Source organism: Impatiens glandulifera, chromosome 2 (genome assembly GCF_907164915.1).
Source record: "Impatiens glandulifera chromosome 2, dImpGla2.1, whole genome shotgun sequence".
NCBI classification, from domain to species: domain Eukaryota; kingdom Viridiplantae; phylum Streptophyta; class Magnoliopsida; order Ericales; family Balsaminaceae; genus Impatiens; species Impatiens glandulifera.
Window position 1 is genome coordinate 67,668,798 of NC_061863.1, and position 15,597 is coordinate 67,684,394.

At 28.8% G+C, this 15,597-nt stretch overlaps 2 protein-coding genes across 2 annotated transcripts; both read right to left on the reverse strand.

The window, feature by feature from the left end:
• Positions 1-872: 872 nt before the first annotated feature.
• LOC124927237 (WAT1-related protein At1g70260-like) lies at positions 873-3,059 on the reverse strand. Its single transcript, XM_047467622.1, has 7 exons — positions 2,804-3,059; positions 2,642-2,713; positions 2,414-2,530; positions 2,069-2,312; positions 1,827-1,985; positions 1,541-1,692; positions 873-1,464 (listed from the first exon to the last, which is right to left on the reverse strand). Exons 1-7 carry the CDS (start codon positions 3,019-3,021, stop codon positions 1,302-1,304), a joined length of 1,125 nt encoding a protein of 374 aa, XP_047323578.1. The 5' UTR covers positions 3,022-3,059; the 3' UTR covers positions 873-1,301.
• A 4,791-nt stretch (positions 3,060-7,850) lies between these two features.
• LOC124927304 (WAT1-related protein At5g40240-like) lies at positions 7,851-9,616 on the reverse strand. The gene is made up of 7 exons (XM_047467697.1): positions 9,320-9,616; positions 9,166-9,226; positions 8,943-9,061; positions 8,664-8,865; positions 8,425-8,583; positions 8,175-8,326; positions 7,851-8,101 (listed from the first exon to the last, which is right to left on the reverse strand). Exons 1-7 carry the CDS (start codon positions 9,493-9,495, stop codon positions 7,927-7,929), a joined length of 1,044 nt encoding a protein of 347 aa, XP_047323653.1. The 5' UTR covers positions 9,496-9,616; the 3' UTR covers positions 7,851-7,926.
• Between the last annotated feature and the right edge of the window lie 5,981 nt (positions 9,617-15,597).

The following is a 15,597-nucleotide window of genomic DNA, read 5'->3' on the forward strand; positions in this document are numbered from 1 at the left end:
ATGCCGATTACAGAGTAAAGAACAGAAAACTCCATCCTCTAAGTTGTCTCCGACGAGGAAGGAGACAATATATGGCAGACAAGATTGCACAAAAGAAGCAATAGAAGAAGACAAGCATGCAATTAAATTATATAACAGAAGAAATTTTGAAATTCAGAATTATATATACACACAGAACAAGACAATGGAGGTGATCATATCATTAATTAAGTAGCAATATTATTATATATACTTTTAATGGTTCAACGTTCCTATCGTGTGACGATGTTTATGTTGATTAATTATTCAAGCTTTATAGCATATTTTATTATTTTTTTGACCTTTTAACACAATGTTTATATATTATCTTTATTTTAATCATGGATGAATTATTCAAGCTAGCTATGTGGTCTATACTCTAAAGTTCCATCAATTTCTTGTCTTTTTTTTTTGTGTGGACTAACTGGTGACATTAATTTGTCAATAGAAATGTATTGTAAAAGCTAGCCATAAGTGTCAGATTTACTATAAAGAGTTGAAATCAAAATCTCAAATTGACTATCTCGCGGGTATCTTATGAATTTTGATCGGTATTTATTGGATTATGCCCGAGTCTATCGAGGGTGTTGGGTGGTCTGACTCGGGGTCTGAAGATGTTGGGCCTTGGGGGCCAATGTTATCTTGTTAATTCTTTCCTAAATTCGTAATGGTAGGCCCAGTAATTGGGTGGGGGACCTTTTGGGTTTGTTAGAGGATTTGAGGTTCTGATTTTCATGTATACATTAACCTAATGTTATAAAGGAGCATGTCATGTCTTGATCAACCTAGCTAATTGGAAAACTGAGTAATTATATTTGTATTTCTCATCTGGATTATGATGGTGTTATTATTTGAGATAATTAATTACGTGATTAGTTTGATCAGGGGATTGTGAGAGCTAGATGAAACATACAAAGGATATGATTAGGGGCATTAATCACAAGTCAAAGGAGATAATTTTAAAACAAACCTCCTCTGTTCATGCATGCACATCATAATATTATTTATTACATAGAAGAGATTGACAAGTGATCAGGAGATCAAGATCGAGAAGAAGAAGAAGGGATCATCATCTACAATTGGCCATTGGTAGATGAAGATAATGATAATCACACACGCTGATGCCAACTTTGGGGCTTATCTCTATGTACAAGAGAGGAGATCGAGGAAGAATTAAGAAGAAGAACACTAAATATTATGTGTTCTAATTCTAATTCTAATCCTAGCTAATACATCCATATGAAGAAGCAGAACTAACTACTTCAAATGGGCTAGCTTATTAATTAAACTTGTGATTCTTCTTCATCTCGCAAAAGAGGAATTTTTTCCTCCGATGATTCTTCATTGGCAGCAGCAGAAAGGATTTTGGACTTTTCGTCGCCTTCTCTCATCAGACCCCACATGATCGTATAATATCCCACCCCCACAATTGTCGCACCCATAATGCTACACCCACATATCGAATCACATCAGAACAACCCAATAATTAATTCCGCAGGAAAGAAAACAATATTTCTTTTACCTGCCGTAGTGAAAAGTGTCGCCAAAGAAGTAACAGCCGCAAAAAGTAGCATAAGGGACAGTAAAAGGCTTAAAAAGTGGGACAAAGAAAGAACCCTTAACCTTGGTGCACCATATTTGAGTATTACTTCTCACCACACTGCCAAAAATCGCCTATTATATATATATATACATATACCAAAACAACCATGCCCACGTGCACTATTAATTAGTACTTGGAAAAACATATATAAAATTTTAATTTGATTAAAAAACAAGATTTTGTTTATTAATTTATATATACTAACCGTTAAAACAATAACAAGAAGGGTCATGTCAAGTTTAAGACTCCAAGCACTTAGGTCCCTCTCCACCGTTAATGCCACTATTCCGGTTAGTAGTGTCCCCACAAGTGTATAAGATGACGCTATTTTCATCACATCTGGATACAACTTAACCGTTTCTACCTAATCGATCACACACACACACACGTAAATTAAACAATATATTGCGATGGAAAAAAACAAACCAAACCAAAATGTTTACGTACCTGGATGATGTTCCAAATAGCAAAAGATAATGAAGCAGAGGCAAAGAGAGCGCAACCGAGGATCCATTTCTCGTTTGGAGACATGAAAACGAAAAGCCTCGGGGCGAGTTGAAGAAGATGTGTTGATTGTTTCCTTACGACAGGACCCTTATAAAAAGTGGTTGATAGAGCCCCAACAATTGATATGAATGTGCCCACTATTTTTATCTTATTACTTCCACTCTTCCAATCAATTCTTGTTCTCCTGCATGCATGCATGCAAGTGTAAATTTAAACTTGCAAATTTCACCCCAAAATTAATTAAATTAAAAGACCCAGAATAATGAACTAATTAATAATGTATACCTGAGAAGAATGTTTAGAATAAAGGAAATGGCTGGGATCAAATTGGCCATTGCACAAGCAACAATAGGAGAACTATAGCTCAGACCAAGAAATGCCAAGTTTTGTGCTATTGGAACCCTAATAATAATTATACAAATAACCAAATCAGGCCCATTACTAATATTGGGGCCCAAATTATAAGCCCGGCCCAACATAGCACATGTGAAAGAGAAAGAGAAAGAGAATTACCCTATGAGACCGAGGATGAAGATTCTGACGAGAAGAGGTAAGCTAAAGAGAGAGCCCTCCTCCTGTTCACTTCTGCAAAAAAAGAAGAAGAAGATGATGATATTATTGTTTTGGTAAGACGGCGGCCGGTCGGCCGGTCAGTAAATAAAGGTTCTTAATTACAGAGTGCGGCGGCTGGAATTAATTGTCAAAGACGGGAGGAGGAAGAGAGATGAAAGAGCGCTTGTATAAGCCACGAAAACAAAAGGGCTGATTCCTTTGGCGATAACGGTGCTTGCCAAAATGGTTAAGGCTATAGTCAAAGCTTCCATTGTCGCCATCAATATGCATGGCACTACTTCCGCCATTAACATCCCTAGAAATCTCATCTCCTCCCCCATTCTAGCCTAGCTACCTGATGATGATGATGATTGATTGATTGATTGATTGATTGATTGATCCCTATTCCCTAGCCTAAGCTAATAATATTTGTGCAACAAATTAAGATTATATATATATTATAGAGGCCAGTAAGAGAGAGAGAGAAGGAAATTATTTGAAATTACCTCTTCATGATACTTGGGAGCTTGTAGGGGCAAAGGGAATTAGCAACTCGGGACGTCCCAACCACAGGGAAAGCCGCCCATTCCTTTTTTTTTTTATAACTTTTTTACTTCTTCATATATACTAACTAATAATACTTCAAAACTATTCTAATAAGGTTGTTGGTTTTAAAAAATGCGAAAAAACTTTTCATTTTACTCATGAATCATTAAAATTATGTATTTTTTAAATTAAATTATAAGGATCTTTCGATTATAATATTAGTAACAACAAGTTAAATAAAAAAAAACACAAAAATGGTAGACATTAAAATCAACAAAGAAACATAAAAAAATAATTTTTTTTTTAGGTATTTTTTAAATATTTAATTATAGCATAAAATACTATGTTAACAGATTTTTCTAATAAAAAATAAAAAATATGAAGAATATATTACATATATTATATAGTACAAAAATGAAATAAAAGCGGTTCGGCTAAGTGTAAAACTGTAAATAATAGAGATGAATATTTTGAGCCATGTAAAGAAAATCAGTTTTGAGGTGGAGAAAATAGTTGGACCTACTAAAATGATTTATTAAGGGGTCTATTCCATCTCACGTAAGCAAACATACCTTTCTGGCCTAATCTCTATTTTATTTTACTTTATTCACAAAAATACATCTTCCGCCCTAAATTCCATTTCTTTATCACTCTATATGAGCTTTGATTACAGCTTAAACCTAACTTTATCACTTAATTATCTCTCATCATTTCACATTTAACAAATTTAATTCCAACTAGTTATCGGATCGCGAATATATCATGTCTCATATATTTTTAATCGCAATGTATTTATTGTCATCCTACCGTCGTACTTCAATTGATCACTTGATAATATTAAGTTTAATTGTTAACATATACTAATCGTCCCTAATCTTTTTATCTAGTTAACTATTTCATTTACCTTAAGTTTGTGTTTCACTTCTCAAAAGTACAACAATATTTGTTTTTCCTCTTTATTAAGGATATATATTTTTAAAGATATTAATGCTAATTAAAACATTTAAGCTGCCATTGTTAACCTTACTATAGGTAAACAAATTAATACAGTACTATATAAATTTTAAATCTAAAATTCAAAATTTTATTATTTTTTATTTCTTCAATTTTTTGCTTAATTGTTTAATGCAATGCCTCCTCCAACAGGGTAATGGCCGTTTGTAATGAAGCTAATTATTATTATCATTTATCATGACCTAATATATTTTCATATATATAATTGATCACAAATCACACTTAATATAATTACTAATTAATACTATAGACAAAAGTAACTTACTCACTCTTTTTGGAAGTACCTTTAAATACATTTGCATTTTATCGTAATATTTTGATATTTATGTTGTGTTTTTAATTTATGATCAATAGCTTTTGTCATAACTTGTTCTAAATTTATTGTCGTGTTATTTTCCAAGAATATAGATTAATGAAATTAGTTGTATCCTTAATATTTTTTATGTTCATTTAATAATTATAATTTTCATATTTAATTTGAATCAATTAATTAAAATGGATAATTAATATCATTTTTTAAATGTATAATTTAGTGGTTGGTTTGATCTTCTAAAAATCAAAATTATGAATTCAAAATCTTGTTTGATGAAAAATTGAATATTAATTTGGTTAATTAACGACTAAAATATTTTAGTTAAATTTTACGAAAATAAAGTAAAAATATTTTTTTTTGATATAAATTGAATTATTTAACTAAGAATATTAACATTTGGTGATAATACATTATTTATTAAAAAAAATCAAATATTAACACAAGATGAAATAAAAACTAATTAAGTCTCCAATTTTCCACAAATATATAATATAGTCATTTTAAATCTAAACACATTCAATGTTCTTTTTTGTGTGAATAATTAATTGTTTGAAATTAACAATTGAATTAGTCATAAATTAAGTTTGTTAAATATATAGAAATAAAAATAAGTGTTGAGATTAAAAAAATTAATTTCTTTAATTTAATCATGAATTAATAGTTATTAACTGATGAATTATCTATCTATCTATATATATATGAGAATTAATAGTTTTAGATTTGAATATATATTTCATTTAATAATTTTAGTTTGGGTCAAAACTTCCAAACATAAGGACGTGGATCCTCACAAATTAAGACAAGAATAATATAATTAACCTAATTAAAAATAACTATTTTCATTTTATTGTTGACGTACGTGCATTATATACTGGGAATCAAAATAGAAAAATAGCAATTAATGGGTTACTTCCAAATAGAGTGAGTAATCTTACTTTGTCCAGCGGTATTAATTAACTAGTAATTATTTAAAGTGTGAATATATAATTTTCAATTAATTATGACAAAATTAGCTAAGTCATAAATGATAATAATTAGCTTCATTACAAATGGCCATTGCGCCTTTGGAGAGGCCAATATTGCATTAAAAAAATAATGCATAAAATGAGAGAAATTAAGAAAATTTAATAATATTTTGGATTTGAAAATTGTGACGGTGTGATGTTAATTTACATGATAGTCGCAACTAACTAGAAGCTGTAATCATAGTTAGCAATTAAAAGTCTGAAAATAGATGTAATATTGGAAGTGATAGAAATGATTAAATTAAAAAAGAATTACAACTTATAATTAATATACAAGTTATACGATCATTTGATATTTGACGCTTTTAATGGTTGTTTGGGGCCTCCAGCAGATTGATTCATATTGAATATACATTAATTTGTACATGCTTAATTAGAGATTTCATGGTATATATAATATCATGATGTTTTCTACGATACATGCTTTTCTTTGCATCATAAAATTGTTTCATGTTAGTGAAAAGAGAATTCTTATATATTGATATATTCTTAATTCACTTTCAAAATTTGCAATTACCTGAGGAGAATTTGTTTGAATAATAATTAAAAAGACAGAAGTCGACGGTTAAGAATGATATATATATATATGAATGAATATATGATCATTACTCAACTCTCTTGGACTTGATGTTAACAAATATAAATAAAATGAAGGTTATTAATAATGGATAATATAATTGCGATCATGATCATATATATGGGTTATTTGACTTCCTCTTTTCAACTTAAGACTAGTTAATTAGTTAGGCATGGCTAGTGACATGTAAGTTGTGTTTTTAGGAATAAATGGTCCAAGCAACTATTCATATATAATTCTCTATACAAAATTATATATGTTAAGTTTGTTGATCAGGTACAATTAAATTAAAGTAATCTTGATTGGTTTAGAGTTTAATTAGACATACATAGGTAGATGAGATCCTAGATATGACATTAATATTGTTGTTGAGATATGCATGGTTGGCAAATCATATATATATGTGTGCTTCCCATGTCCTTCTTACTATTCCCCCCGGCCACATGCATATAACCACTAATAGAAAGAATATTTATTTATAAAACTAATTCATTTATTTTTTCTTATTTTTGTTTTAAATTTTAAATCACGATTAATCCCACTAATATTAAAAAATTTCACCTTAAAATTGAATGTGAGTTTTGATCTTTCATAAATAATTGTATTATAATCAAATTAACTAAACTAAATTAATACATATGAATTTGTCATACATGTACTTTCTTTAATTCGAAAGGATGAGAATAACAATAAGAGACTTCAAAAAAATATCAATAATATTGTTTTCTATCTTCTTCTTGATCTTGTCAACTATTTGCACAAAGATTAATAAAATAGATGAAAATTTTCTATGGATGCCCGCCAAGTTGTATTTATTTGTAACAAACATAGCAAATTCTAGATACATTTCATGAGATTTCATCATCTTCTTCTTTCTTCTAATTTCCCCTTTTATCCTCTTTTGTCTTCTTATTGTTATGATTGGATCAAATGCATTGTCTTTGATTAAATAAAGTGCAAAACAATCATAAATGGTTGCGACAAAAAAAAATTCTAACTATAAAGGTAATTAGATTGTGGAAGAAGACTTCAACAAAATTATTTTTAGATCGATCTTGATAACAAATTGATATCAAGATTGAATATGAAAAATCAAATATTATTATTACTTAGATATCTAAGTACGTGTAGATATTATTATTTTTAATATAATTCTATATTTAAGTTTTTTCACTTCAAATTAATGTATTCTTAGTAAAAAATAAATGTGTCCTTTGTTCTCTTTTTAAAAAAGATAATCAATTCAATTTAAAATCAAATATTTTTGTTAAAATTTTACCATTTAATTTACATTATTGGCAAAAGCATATTTAAGAGTGATGTTTTTATTTTTAATTAGTTTCTGTTTATCTTTTTTATTTTGAGCTTGCTTTGATTTGGTATTTATAAATATTGTTTGACAAACAATGTCAAAACTTTATTTGGTTCCAATATCCGTCCAGAGGATTCATGAGTTTTCTATGTGGATTTTTTTTCACATTTTTTTGAAGCTGGAGATTTATTAAAATTTAACAAAAGTTGTATAATTTAATTGGTTAAATATCATCTCGATATGTAACTCTAAACAAATTTTAGTAAGGTATTTTTATTTTTATTTTTTTAGTGTTTATGCGATTAATTCAGACATTATTTTCTCATTCGTTTAACTTTTTTTTCAATTTATTTTGTATGTTACCATTTTTATTAAGGCCAAAAGAAATCTTGCAATTCATAATTCCCATCTTATTTAATAAATTAAAATGTAATGAAATATGATAATGATGAGAAATTTTTATGGTTGAACATTATTTCTAGACACTAAGAAAGGGACTTGGTCATTATTATCAATTAAGTGTGAAAGAGGAGGAAGGGTGCTGCTGCCTATTCTACTCTTTTCCTCTGCTTCCATTGACTTCCCTTTCACAACTGAGTATAGCCCAAGAGCTATAGTCCCAGTTCCAATTATGCTGCAATTAATTAATTAAAATCCACAAATTAAATACTATTCATATATACTGAGATTAAAATGTTCATACGTACTTTCCAATGTGAAGAGCATCCCCTAGGAAGGCGACTCCCATTAGTGCCGCAAACGCTATACCAAGCGGCTTAAACATGGCCACTAAAACCGGCCCTTTCATGCTACATGCCCATGTATACACTATCGTTCTAACCGCTACCACAAAAATCGCCTGACCGACCGACCGACAACACGAGATCATCAACAATTTCATTTCATTTCAATTCAATTCAATATTCAATAATAATGTATATAAATATATATACTGACATTATAAGCGATGGCTATTAATTCCATCCCGGAATTAATCTTCCACGCATTCGAAGTTCCTTCCATAACAAGAGCGACCACAGAAGATATAATTGTCATGAACCCGGCGCTAATGAGAGTTACCATGGTCTCAGAAGGATAAACTTTTATGATCCATGTCTGAGATCAAAATGAAATTAATTAAATTAAAATTGTTTTATTGAATTAATTAATTAGTAAATTAAATATTAGAAGTATACCTGGGCTATATATTCGAGTGAAAGAAAGAAGGTAGCTGTGACAAGGAGAAAGCCACCAAGAATCCAACTTGAGAAATGAATTAACGAAGAAAGAACTGGCGGGCCTTGGTAAAATGTCACAATGTAAGCTCCTGTTATTGATATTATTGTGCCCAATAATTTCACTTTGCTGCTCTTTTCCCTCCAATCCACTCTTTCCATTCTTTAATTAATTAATTAATTAATTTCAATTAATTTCAATCAAATTAATTAATTAAATTAAATTAAATTAATACAAACCTGAAAATAACCGCAAGGATGTAGGTGAAAGCTGGGCCAAGACATTTCATGGCCGAGGCCAGGGTCGGAGAACTGTATCCAATACCAAAATACAAAAACAGCTGGAAACAACAACTGATCTACAAATTAATATATACAAAAACAATTCAAGAATTAGAGACGGTACGTCTTCATTGAGTTAATGTCGCTAAAAAGTAAATAAGAAATTAATGATCTTACTTACAATACCAAGAAGGAAGATTCTACATACGATGGGGAAAGTGATTTCAGGACAGGCTTTGGTTCTGCATGATCATATATATATATATATACGATATTGTATATATAGCGATCTTTGACGAATAAATTAAGAAAAATAAAAGGTGATACGTACGTACCTGTGATAGATGAAGGCTGTGGGAAGAAGGAAGAGGAAGGCGAGGCCATCGAAATAGGTGACGAAAACGAAGTCGTTCATTCCTTGTGTCATGGCGACTTTGCTTAGAGTGTTTGATCCGGCCACCATGCATTCCACAATCACCATTAATGGGGCTATCCATGAGCTTCCCAACATTTTAATTAATTAGTAATTTCTCTTCCGATCGATCGATCGAGGATATTGTTATATTTTTAGTTTGGCCTTCAATTGTTTTTATGAGTGCACCATTCCTTAATGTTGGGGCTTTGTTTTCAGATTCATGTTAATTTCCAATGAGATTTAAACAAAAAAAAAAATTATATATGAATTGAGAGCTGGAGACAAATAAATGCAGCTTAGAAGGAAGGTCACCTTGCATTTCACTTTCTTGTCTCTAGCTAGCTAGCTAACAATGCATGGATACGGAAGTAGTAGTATATATTAGTGATTTCATGTCCCACAAATTCATTGAAGACATAATTAATTAATTAAACAAATTAACGTACGTACGAAGATACAAATATTTATTTATTTAATGACATTAATTGATCCTATATATGAAGAACATTCCAGAGCTTTCAAAGTAAATAGGAATAGGATTGATGAATTTCTTGAATGCAACATTAATTAATTAATATATAATGCTCTATCATCAACTGCATGAAATGTGTGTGTGTGCCGCACTCTAGGTCACAATCTCCTTCGATTAATACTTTCGTGTTTATTTGAAATTATTTCTTCCACTTATTGTGAAAGGGAATAATTATTCTTAATTTTCTTTTCTCATTTTTTTTTGTTACTCGATTCCTCGGAGTGGCTAAATGAACCCCTTTAAATTAAAGGATTCTTAGTGGTATAGAACTTATAAATTTGAATTATCTTAGACATAATTCTTGTCATTTGAAATATACCAATATAAAAAGTAAAACTATTTCATTAATCATGCACCTATTTTTTTAAATTTTATCGTAACAACTTACAAAAGGTAGTTAATAAAAACATAAATAAAAGAAAAATATTGTAGAAGTCAAGTAAAATCTTAATATTTTTGAATTGTATGAAAGAAACATAACCTGTAAACTTTTACTTTTATTTAAGGTATTCTAAATTCTAAGTGTCAAGCAATTTTTTTTTGTCAAGTATTACTTTGATTTATTGGGTGATGTCCGAATTTTTAGGTAGTTTCTGAAAAATTTGGATTGATGTGGCTGATATACATATATATAAATACGTATTTGGGTTATCATTCTAATTACATTTAAGTGGACTAATTATCTGGTTGGAGAAAAATCGTTGAACTTTAAATGATCATAGTCGTTCGATACGTATTATTCATAATGTTATTATTATGACGTTTTTTTATATTCGTTTCGGAAAGTCGATAGAGTCGGTCGGGGACTTAATTGTTCTTCTCAAATACTTACGAATTCAATAACCTATTGAGTAACATTATTTTTTCATGTCATGTTTTGTCATTATGCTTAAACGATTTTTTATCATTTAAAAAAAATATTAAACATCTCAACCCAAAAAAACAAAAAAAAAATCTAATTTTCAAAATAAAAAAAATCATCGTACCAAGATATGATTAAGATTTTAAAGTATCTAAACTAACTTGTTATAATTTTGTAAAAAAATATTAAATTAAATTCATGTTCATTTTCTAATCCCACTTTAATTTTTAATTAACACTTTCTTAATAAAAATTAAATTAGTGATTTTTGGTCAATTATGCAAGATTATTAACGTTTGAGCTATCCTAATAAATTATGACTGGACGTAAAATCAAAATTTAGTTAAATTAGTAACAGTTTTTTAAAAAATAAAAATAATATATTATTAATAATTATAAACTTGTAAAATAAAAAAATTATTTTAAATAATAATTTTAAAACAGATATATTAATTATACATTATTAATTATAAACTTGTGAAATCGTGAATTTACTTTAAAAAAATTATAAGTTTATTTTTAAAGAATATTATATTTAAAAATTTAATCATTTTAGGACAGTAAAAAAAACACAAAATTATTTATTTCAATAAGTAATATCTTCTTAAAACATAAATTTGGTTTATTTATGTAAAAGTTGTATACATTAATAAATCAAAATAATAAACCGGATAAAAGTTTAATAGAGATTCTTAAGCATTTTTTTTTAAAATAACTATAAGTTTACTTTCTATCACTTGTTGGGCCATAATGGGTTTTAACGATGACCCAATCACACAAAACCTCTCCTCTTGTTAAGCATCGGGTTTATTGGGCCCAAATATTATTCCAAAATTCCCCAAACATTTTAAAATTAGAAGGCACCTTATAATTTTTTTTTTGTAGAAAAGTAATGAAAATGAAATACCAAATCCACATTTGAGAAACTAAATTATTGGATTCAATAATTTCTTAACTTAATTGGGAGTCAAAACTGTAAAGTCATGTTAATTTCTTGAAAAATAATTTGAAAAAAAAAAGAAATACTCTAAAATAATTTACTAATTTCACATTTTTTGTAAATATATATGAGAAAATATATTTTTAGATTAACCAGATCAGAAAAATATATAGTTAATTGTAAGTTTGTACTGTGTACATCTTAATTAATTAAATCCAAGATGACCAATACAAGGCTAACCACTCTCAACGACTTCATTTATTCTTTAAAATAATCGGCCATTTTATAAAATGTGAAAAAGTAACTTAAAGCAATAAAAATATTAAGAAAAAAAACATTCTATCATATCTCCAACAAACTGTAACAAGAGAATACATTAGTTTTGCTACACAAATTCTCACAAGTAAATGTGGTTGTGATTATTATTTTTTTTGAAAAACCCCCATTATAAAATTGAGATCTTAAATATATATTTATAATACCAACCATTAAATAAACAAATAAAAATATAACATGTTTTTGTTGTTGTTATTTTCTTATACAAAAATAACAATACACAGGAGGGGCAATAGGCCATTAGGCATGCAGCAGAGACCGGATCTTATTTATATATGGTCATTTTCATGCCTCTTGAAAGCTGTACTTTAACATGTCTAACTCTTTTCATGTAACACATCTACTCATTATTATAAATCACCCTAACTATATATATATATATTATAATATAATGCATGGGCTACCATAATGTTTACAAATAATAATTAAGTCTGCTTTTATATATATATATATATATATAAATTTATTTTTCTCTATCAAGTTTATACATCCTTTAATTAATGTTTATGTTTGAAGTATGAACATATTATATATACGTACGTGTTGTGTCAATTAATGCATATAGCTAGCCTAGCTAGGTAGGTAATAAATGAATAAAAATATTGATACGAAAATATCAAAGCAGGATTTAATAATTAGCTAGGTTTAGGAATGCATAAATTAATTTATGAAGCAAACAAACAAACAGGCCGCTTCAAACATTTTGCGAGTGACCGACCCTACGTAGGTACAATCAATCGAATCGAGTACTAATTGGATACATCGATCATAGAGAGTTGTACGTACGTACTACTCTTTCTATATAATATATTATGTCTTTGTCCTTCATCTAAAACTATGGCATCTTATATATAATATTACCATTCATTAACTACTCTTCATTTAATTAATTATGCATATATATGAAAACAATTAATTAGGACTTGGGGGTGAAAATCATTAGCTACCTGATTTTGTTTCTACGAGTACATCTCATTTTAAACCTTGCATTAATATGATTAATAATCGGCTTACTACCTAGCTAGAATCAAGCTAAATTCTTTATCCATTAGAGTTTCCTGTTTATTTTACGTACGTACCAGAGCTTCTTTAAGTTTTTCCCACCATTGATATATGATATTTTGATCAATATTCTAAATTTAGAACACATGACTTTAAGCATTGATTTTTTTGTGTGTTTGTGTGGGAGAGAAAAAAGTTTGCCTAATTATTTGATAATTAAGCTAGTGGTGTGATGGTACCAATGCACCAACAAGCTCTGTACTTTTTCTTCTTTTTTTGGGGGGTCAGAAAAGTCAAGGTCACATTCATTCATTCATTCATTCACAACATATGTTCTCTAGCTTTGAAGGAGAAGATATAACATAGATGAAGACAGATCGATACTACCAGCTAGCTAGATCCAAATGATTCCAAACAATATTCATCATATATAAAAACCTTAATTTACACATGAACATATATAATAATTTACAATTGGATTTCTCTATCTGGGTTTCAAATTCTCCAATTGATCAAATCATGTTTCATAATCTGATTTACTAGATTATTCATTTTCAAATAAGATCGATCGGACTCATTAATTAGTTAATTCGTTTTGGTCATTATTATTATTATCCAGTACCCGGTACTATGAGTACATTTGGGCTGGATACGGATAATATTGTTATATAGACAATAATGCATGATAAGTTGAGAATAATTGAAAATGCAAATGCAAGTGAATGAAATGAATGATAGTCCAAAATTTGAAGTGAAATATTCAATGATTTTGGAATGAACTCATCATTGTACTTATCATGTGTTGTCTACATCTCATTGAAGGAAATATATATATATATATATATATATATATATATATATATATATATATATATATATATATATATATATATGAATGGAGAGTTCAATGGGACTATGAACATGGACATTTTATTTATTTATTTATTTATTTGTTAAAAACTAATTTAATTTGTGTATTGACAAAGAGCTAGCTAGCAGAAAAAGAAGAAGGATCTATCCCCCACCATTTAAATTTATTCACATGATGTGCCATCAATTAATTAACATCGATCCTCCTTTCTCTAAAGAATTATATATGATCATGACCATACATACAAAAGAATATGAATTTGAAAACACATGAAATCATGCATGAATATTCATTCTATATAATAAATAGATAGAAGAGCTAGATGAACTAGCTAGCCAATTAATTAGTTTAGCAGGCTTTGGACCCAAAAATTGAAATGAAAATGGGCCATTTCAAAAATGAAGATGGAAAAAAAAGGGGAGTAAATATGAATTTGTTGGTATATGGAAATGCATTGGAAGGGGAGACAGTTTTCTGGGGTTAAGGGGATCAAATGTCCCTATCTAAAGAACCCCACATATCTCAGTCATATTGTCCTCCTCAATAACAGAGCTTAGATGCCTATTCCATCTCTCCATGATTGTGATCGAGTCTCTTTCAAACCTCTGTTTACAAAAGTATCTACCATCATCAAAAAGCCCCCACCATACCTAGCTATGTCCACCAATCATACCTTTGCTTTCTAAACACCAATTTATTAATTACCTCCCCTCCCATTCTCTTTCTTTCTTTCTTTCTTTCTTTAAAGGCTAGTTTGATCCATCTCATCACAAAATTAAAAAATATATATTTTCAATTTAAGAATAATTATTTAAGAAGAAGAAGAAGGCCTATAAATTAGATTGCCTAACTTCTTACATTTAAAACCCCCACATAGTACTGTTATCTGCTTATAAGGTTAGGCCCGGTAGAAATTTGTCACAATAATACTTACTCTTGGAGGAAAAACTTATCTCAACTTTAACAAATATTGTACTTTAGTTTGTCCTTGTCGATCAATGGATCGATCGAACTAATCTTTATATATATATAATTGCACTCCACCCTTTTTATTATTATTATTTATAATTAGGAATCTTCAATATCCATCCATCCATCGATTCTTCTTAATTCGATCCCTTGCAGATACAAATTTTAATAATAAATAATAATAAAAAAAAAAGAAGCTAGCTGCGGGTTCTTTTTCTTTTCATTTTTACTTATAACTTTAGTGACTTGTAAAGGCTAGTTTTAGAGGTGTGGAAGTCAACAACTGCTGGAGTTCTCAGAAGGGCTTTAATTAATTTGTTTATGTGGCAATGAAAAGTTTGGGAGAAAAAAAAAAAAGTAGCAATCTAAAATTATGTATTTTTTTTTTTAAATAAATAAAAAATAAAAAAATGCTTAGATTGTGACCAGCAATACCTTCACGTGATACCTTTGGAGTTTTCCTCAGTGGAGTGTGGACTGGTGTTTTGGTTCCTTGACCAAAAATCCCTTAAAACCCTAATTCTCTTTCTATCTCTACTGCTATATTATATGCTATTGGGAAGTTATAATTTGACATTAATTTCCTAGATTAATTAATTTGTTTTATCTTTTCAAAATAAAATTAATAATCTGGATCGAGATAGCTAGCTGCTAGGTATATATATTCATGTTAATAATAATAAATAA